This window comes from Nannospalax galili, unplaced genomic scaffold (assembly GCF_000622305.1).
Source record: "Nannospalax galili isolate Female #2095 unplaced genomic scaffold, S.galili_v1.0 scaffold169, whole genome shotgun sequence".
NCBI lineage: Eukaryota > Metazoa > Chordata > Mammalia > Rodentia > Spalacidae > Nannospalax > Nannospalax galili.
The window spans coordinates 2,154,405-2,162,255 of NW_008360327.1; the positions used below are offsets into that span (position 1 = coordinate 2,154,405).

At 52.0% G+C, this 7,851-nt stretch overlaps 1 protein-coding gene across 2 annotated transcripts in view; it reads left to right on the top strand.

The window, feature by feature from the left end:
• Window positions 1–3,550: 3,550 nt before the first annotated feature.
• Window positions 3,551–7,851, top strand: part of Skor2 (SKI family transcriptional corepressor 2) — a 43,831-nt gene continuing 39,530 nt past the window's right edge. For both annotated transcript variants that reach the window (XM_029560095.1, XM_029560096.1), the window contains exons 1-2: window positions 3,551–3,789; window positions 5,852–7,851. The exon at window positions 5,852–7,851 is cut by the window's right edge and continues 561 nt beyond it. In XM_029560095.1, coding sequence (XP_029415955.1) covers window positions 5,902–7,851 — 1,950 coding nt within the window. In that variant the 5' untranslated portion in view covers window positions 3,551–3,789; window positions 5,852–5,901. The remainder of the gene's footprint in view (window positions 3,790–5,851) is intronic.

Genomic DNA, 7,851 nt, shown 5'->3' on the forward strand with positions numbered 1-7,851 from the left:
AGAGGGAATGGAAGAGAAGGGTAGTGACTATTTGATGTGTAACTGAAGTGGGTTCCTCAGCGGGAGTGGGAGGAGAGGGAGTGATATTTGGTGTTTCTGATTGTAGTGAATTTATATTAAGGCCTTTATGTTCCTTGATACCAAATGCAAAGAGATGGAGTTGGGGCAGGCTGGATTTCTCAGTCCGTGGAAATGCAGCAGGTATGAGAAGGGCTGTGGCTCCGTGTCATCTCTTGTCTGACTCTCGTGTAATGGGCCTGGCAGAGGCCTGAAGCCAAATGCAATACTCCCATGGTTACAGCCTGGGAGGCTTCCTCTGAGATCTACTATGCCTCTGAGCTATGCACTGCGTCAGCACTGCGGACAGCTCCTCCCCTAGCTTTGGCCTTGGCCTCCTACCCAGCAGGATCCACCGCAGGCTCAGAATTAAATGGCTTCCAAAGTGAAGGACACTGGACTCATCCCCGCCTGGGTTTGAGTTCTCTTCAACCAGTCGTTAATATCCCTAGCTATAAGCCTCCATCTGCTCTGACTGCGCATGCTGGCCGCTGCTCTTGCATGGAGGCATCGCCTCTCACCTCTCCAGTTCTGAGGGGGCCAGCTTGGTTTGTGGTTTTCCTTTGGGTCCGGCGTCTGGGCTCCTTTACCTGTCCTTGGCCTGGGTGAACCGCAACCACCCGGAACGGAGATGGGAGTGGAAATGATCTCCTTTGTGCAGTGATAGATCATGCAAACGGGTGACACCAGTTTAACCAATAAAACAATTTGAATCAATTAGCCGGCTGAGGAGAGTCCCGATGTGTAAAATGCATGTCAGCTCAAATAGGAAAGCATTGATTAACTTGTCCCAAACAGCCTCCTTCTGACTGGACTGGCTCCTCCCTGGACCTGCCAGGGTCCCGGGTGCCAGGGCAAGGGCCAGCAATGCCCTTAGGATCACTTGCTCAAAATGAGGGGAAAACAAAGGGTCTGAGGCAGTGTGTGGCAGAGAGTGGCTCACAAAATAGCAATACACATTTCAGCCCTGACATCCAGACAAGATTCTCCAGGAGCACAGAGTTCATTGTGTGAAACTAGTCTCCACCTTCGCATACCAAAAGTGCAGCTGGCCTGATTTTTTCTAGCAGGGCTCTCAGACTCTCTGGGAAAAAGAAATACTCCAGTATCCTCAGAATTATTGGGATAAAATACTTAACCTTATGCTACATTTCTCTAACCAGTGAAACATTTTTTTGTTAAAATAAAGTTTCAGGCTTATAGTCAGTAAAACTCCAAAGCACTGTGTAATTGTTAGGTGAGGAAGAGGTGACTTCCGGGACCACCTTGGTGTGGATTCATTCCCTGGGACAATCTGGAATGGGAGGGAAGGCAAGACACAAATGAATTTTTCAAAGAAAGATTTTTTTTGAAAACGAGGTTTTTATGGGAATTTGTCTTTTTAGTAAATATGGGAGCTGCACAATAAAAACAGGACTCCAGGGTGCTTCCTCCCCAGCAGCCAGGCAGCACTGCCCAGGCATTTCCCTGCCATACCTCATCGAGATGATAAGTTCTCTCTCCACCACATTCAGTCTCATAGCCCGCCTACTGACAGCTTTCTTTCTGTGGCTGAAGCTTTCTTTCTAGCATTCTGGGCTCTGAGAATGGTGAACAAATCTAAACTGGCTTTGCGGGAGCCCTTGACTCCAAAAAGGAGACTCAGAAAAATCAGGCTTAGCACTGGAACCTTCAGAACAGGGGAAATGGGCGGAGTTTCACTTACTTTTTTTTGCTGATGGGATTTGAAAATGACAGTGGTGCTTTTATGATGAATGAACTGGACAGGCCAACACTCCAAGTTTTCCTTCTTTTCAGGGATATCTAAGCACATTGGGCAAGAAGTACTCAGCTGATTTTGGCCCCTTAGGACAAAGCCTAATTTGTACTCTCCTTTAGAATTAAGGAGATTGGTTTAAGAAAATTCATTGCCATTTGAAACTTTTGCTCCAATGAACATTACAATTTTTGTAGCCCTAAAAATGTTTACAGTATATTAAAATTTAAAAGACAAAGCTCCAACTGGATGTGGTGGCATATAACTTTATTCTCAGCAGCTGGGAGGCAGAGACAGGTGGATCTCTGTGAGTTCAAGATCAGTCTGGTCTGTATATCAAGTTCCAGGTCACCCAGGGATACATAGTGAGACTCTATTTCAAAACAAAAACAAAATAATAATAATGATAATAATAATAATAATAATAAAACTACAGCACCTGAGCAACAAGCCCCTTGCCTTTCTCTTCAGTTGACTCTCTGTGGTTTTGTTAATCTCTGACGAAGTACCAAAATTTCACATTTTTATTCTTGCATTTAGAAATGGTGTGTTTGTGTTGTAATGGGGTCTGACTGGGCATTAGGCTTAGTGGAAACCAGTCTTTCTTTTCCAGGAGTAACTACTTATGTCTAAGCCTGTGTTTCATCTGGCAGCAACTGGAAATTCATCTGGGATAGTAAAGGTCCACCCCCACCCACTGCAGCACATATCCTTCTTAGAATGTCCTCCAAATAAATGACTTATTTTCTTCCTGATAAACTAGTCAGTGAGTGGTTGCTTTGACTCTTAAGAGCTGGTCAACTAGCTAGCATTCATCAGCATCCTAGGATGTACTTCAGTTTGGGGGGGTCATTTTTATTCCCATTTTCCCCTTGTGGGTTATGAGCTGCATGCTCTTACATGAGTCTCTAAAAAATTTACTTCTGGAGGAACTGGCCATTTGTCCCAGAGCTGATACCCTACCCCACTTTTTCCTTGTACTGGTGTGGCCTCCAGAGGTCTTACAAAAGGGGTTAGAAAACTATTCTGATTGATCAGCCCTGGTGGATGAATACACACGGGAACACACTGGTGTCCTCATCCAGTTGTGCACACTGTAGACCAGACAAGGTCTACAAGGTCTATCTTGCCCTGAAAAGCAAATATAAATGCAAGCATAGGGACTCTCATCTCTTCCTGCTTCTTTCCAAGTTTCACGTTGGGCACCTTATGTAGAAACTTCTCTCCTTTCTCTCATTTCACAGTGTATCAAATGAGGCACAGAAAGTAATCTTCTCCAGCGGACTGGATTCTGCATCTTTGGAGAAGCAAGGGCTACTCTGTAGTTCGCTCCCGCATCAGAGGAATCCTTCAGGAAGGCGGGTCACTTGGAGAAAAGGGCGGGCATGCAGCCAGTTTGTAGGTGTTCTAGAATCTCCCCCCATGCACGCAGACCGTTCAGCTTTGCACTCCGAAACCGGATCTGGGCGTCCAGCCTCTTCGCTTTTGCTCCCAGGTTGGCTCGCTGTCCGTTGCAGTGGGTTAGGTGGTAGCTTTCGTGCCTGCTGAGAAAGAATCGGTAGCTCTTTCTCGTTTTCGCTCTCCCCCTCCCTCCCTGTAACATGCCAGCCCTTTAATGTGGAGTGTCAGGGAGACGGTGACGTCACCCTGCCCGCTGGGTGGCGTCCCCTCGGTCGGACATGAGTTCAGAGACGGAGAAAGGCACTGTCAGACTGCACTCCACTTGGGGCTCTCCTGCCGAGGGTTTCTGCGCGCCCACACTTTCTGCGGTGGAGGGGACACCTCGCCGTAGCCCAGGCCCACATCCTGCCCCCCGCAGGGGTACGAGCGCCATTAGCTCTCATCAGTGCGGAGATCTCTCAGCACACCGGAGTCCCGCCCGCTGGATTCGAGGACTCGCTTGGATGCTTCGCCTCCGAGCGCCCTCGGAAGATGGGCCGCCAGCCACACACCTAAAGACATCCAGGGGTTACCAGGTACTACCGGAACCTACCGGCCCTCACCCAGCACACAGGTCTTGGTTGGAGAAACCCAGAGGTGGAATTTCCGTGATAGGCTGAGGGGCAGCGGTGGGCCTGGAGGGCAAAGGGTAGGAGAGCTAGCAGAAGGAAGTTGGGAGTCGTTGGCTCATGAACCAGAGGGGGAAGTTCTCCAGGTTCCTTTTTCAGTTCAACTAACTTTTGATTGTCTCTCTTCTCACCCCTTAAAATATATCCCAACCCAAACCTTCTTGTTTCTATCTCTGCTGATAGGGTTTGGGCGGCGGGGTAAAAGTGGGGGACACCCAAGAGCAGACATTTCTTCCGTGTCTTCTCCTAAGGCTGCGAGTTCCTTAGAACAGCTTCGTGTCGGCAGCGGCAGCAACGCGTTTCTGTGGAGCGAGGGTTCGAGTTCTCCCAGGGTCTTATTGAGATGGCAGGAACTTTGAGAGGGAAATGAGAATGGAAGGGCCATTAAGGCTGGCTGTGTCGGGCTCAGGTTATCACCACTGCCATTTAACGCCCTGTTTCCTGAAAGTATTTCCTCTGGTCCATCTGTGACTGACAAGCCTAGCTCTTCTCGGGTTTGATTCAGTCAAGGTTTGTTCAGCCTTCCAGGAGGCAGAGATAGCAGAGGATCCCCAGGGCAAAAGAGGTCAGGCAGATGTCATAGAGGCCCAAAAAGGAACACTGGTGTGAGCTTTCATTGAGAAGATGGGTTAGTGTACTCTCTGAAATCGGTACTTAGCTGTGCTATGGCCATTGATGATCTTCCAGGTCAGAGGATAGCTTTGGCCTATGTGTTGTGCCAGTAGCTATGGAAGGACCAGTTTGCTTCCCGGGCAATGTGCCATTTAACTTGTTTTGACTTACAGGTATTGCCACACAGGTTTCTTTGGTCTGTGTTTTCTATATTTTCAACTTATTGGATATTTATTTTCTCCCACTGTGGACTAAACTTGTGCTCCTACTTTCAAAGCTCCCACAATTACTTAATCTAGAGATTATGGTTATTGTTGTGCACACCCTCCCCCAAGCATTTAAAGTTATCAACATAGATATGGGGGAAATGTCACAGAGGTAGATTTGCATGAAACCAAATTTACTTTTTAGCACTTGTCAATAATGATCCCCATGAACTATTTCTTTGGGAACTTCTGGGTATAACTCGTTTCCCTGTACTGGCTCGGTCCTTGTATAGAAATGACAGGAAACAATTTTAAATGTTTATAGACTTTAAACTTCTTTTTAATCTACCTATCTGAAACTAGAAGTGAGCGGCTCCTCAACTAAGTCTTTGAAAATTTGAAAGTGGAATGCTCTATTTTGGCACAATCAGGCATATGATTTTCCCCACATCTCCAAAAATTGTTTTATAATTACAGTAGATAAAATAATATCTAATAGCAAAGACGAGAAAGGAGTTTCGTTTCATTTTAATGAGCAATGTTTCTACCAATAGTGAATTTTCCCCCAAGGAAACCACAGACACCACAAAAATCACATTTTAAAAGGTTTGGGGTTATTTTTTTTTAACCAAAATCAATTTATTTTCAAGCAAATGTGAATGATCTATCTCTTTAAATTGGGATTTTAATGGCCAAGTCCAAGTTTTTCATGATTCGTATAACCTGTACTGCTGTTATTTTCTAATTTCCAATGGATCCATGCCTTATTCTAACATCATCTTATTCCACAAATCCGGGATGTCTTGAGCTTCTTAGGAACTGGATAGATCAGAAGACAGACAGACAGACAGATAGATGATAGATAGATAGATAGATAGATAGATAGATAGATAGATAGATAGATAGATTTCACCTTAGGTGTGTGGGACAGAAGACAAATTGCTACCTCTAAATCGCTGCATTTTCTAAAGGGTGACCTTGAAGGAAATTTTTAAAGATCACTGTTTTGCGTCTGAAACTTTGTTCTGGCCCACTGTAACCAGGTCTTAATCAAAGCAAAGAAATCGCTGTAATTCTTTAATTAGCGCTCCTCCCACCCTTCTAAGATTCTGAAAACTCAAATGAACTTTCTCCTTTCCTTTCCATTCCAGTCTCCAAGGCAGGCCCGGAGCTCTGAGCCCGGGGTTCCTCGGAGGAGGAGATGGCTTCGAGCCCGCTGCCTGGGCCCAACGACATCCTACTTGCTTCGCCTTCCAGCGCCTTCCAGCCCGACGCCCTGAGCCAGCCGCGGCCAGGCCACTCCAACCTGAAACCCAACCAGGTGGGCCAGGTGATCCTTTATGGCATTCCCATCGTCTCCTTGGTGATCGATGGGCAGGAGCGCCTGTGCCTGGCGCAGATCTCCAACACTCTCCTCAAGAACTTCAGCTACAACGAGATCCATAACCGCCGGGTGGCTCTGGGCATCACGTGCGTGCAGTGCACGCCTGTACAACTGGAGATCCTACGACGCGCCGGGGCAATGCCCATCTCTTCACGCCGCTGCGGCATGATCACCAAGCGTGAGGCCGAGCGTCTTTGCAAGTCGTTCCTAGGCGAAAACAGGCCGCCGAAGCTGCCAGACAACTTCGCCTTCGACGTGTCCCACGAGTGCGCCTGGGGCTGCCGGGGCAGCTTCATCCCCGCGCGCTACAACAGCTCCCGCGCCAAGTGCATCAAATGCAGCTACTGCAACATGTACTTTTCGCCCAACAAGTTCATTTTCCACTCCCACCGCACTCCGGACGCCAAGTACACGCAGCCAGACGCCGCCAACTTTAATTCCTGGCGCCGGCACCTCAAGCTCACAGACAAGAGCCCTCAGGACGAGTTAGTCTTCGCCTGGGAGGATGTCAAGGCCATGTTCAACGGCGGGAGCCGCAAGCGAGCGCTGCCTCAGCCCAGCGCACACCCGGCCTGCCACCCGCTCAGTTCGGTCAAGGCGGCGGCAGTGGCAGCGGCGGCCGCGGTGGCGGGTGGTGGCGGCCTGTTAGGCCCGCACCTGCTGGGCGCGCCACCCCCGCCACCGCCGCCACCCCCGCTGGCCGAGCTGGCCGGCGCGAGCTGCGTGACCGGCGTCGGGGTCGGTGCCAGCGCGGGGACAGGTGCGACGGCCGGCACGAAAGGCCCACGCAGCTACCCAGTCATCCCGGTGCCCAGCAAGGGCTCGTTCGGGGGCGTGCTGCAGAAGTTCCCGGGCTGCGGGGGCCTCTTCCCACATCCCTACACCTTCCCCGCCGCCGCCGCAGCCTTCGGCTTGTGCCATAAGAAGGAGGACGCCGGCGCAGCGGCGGAGGCCCTGGGGGCAGCCGGCGCGGGGAGCGCAGGTGCGGCGCCCAAGGCCGGCCTGTCCGGCCTCTTCTGGCCCGCTGGCCGAAAGGACGCCTTCTACCCGCCCTTCTGCATGTTCTGGCCACCGCGGACCCCCGGCGGGCTGCCGGTGCCCACCTACCTACAGCCCCCGCCGCAGCCGCCCTCCGCGCTCAGCTGCGCTCTAGGTGACAGTCCGGCCTTGCTGCGCCAGGCCTTCCTGGACCTGGCCGAGCCGGGCAGCACCGGGGCGAGCGCCGAGGCCGCACCTCCTCCGGGCCAGCCTCCTCCGGTGGTGGCCAACGGTCCGGGCTCGGGTCCGCCGCCCGCAGCCGGAGGCGCGGGCGCTCGCGATGCTCTCTTCGAGTCGCCCCCGGGCGGTGGCGGCGGGGATTGCAGCGCGGGGTCCACGCCACCCGCAGAGCCCGGCGTGACGTCGGGAGCAGGCGCCGCAACCCCGGGAGCCGGTCCTGCGGGCGCCCGGGTACCAGCACATCACCCGCACCTGCTCGAGGCGCGCAAGGCGGGAGGCGGCAGCTACCATCATTCGAGCGCCTTCCGACCCGTGGGCGGCAAGGACGACGCGGAGAGCCTGGCCAAGCTGCACGGGGCGTCGGCAGGCGCGCCCCACTCGGCCCAAACGCACCACCATCACCACCATCACCATCCGCACCACCACCACCATCACCATCCCCCGCAGCCCCCATCACCGCTGCTGCTACTGCCCCCGCAGCCCGACGAGCCGGGTTCTGAGCGCCACCATCCAGCCCAGCCGCCGCCGCCTCCCCCGCCCCCGCCCCCG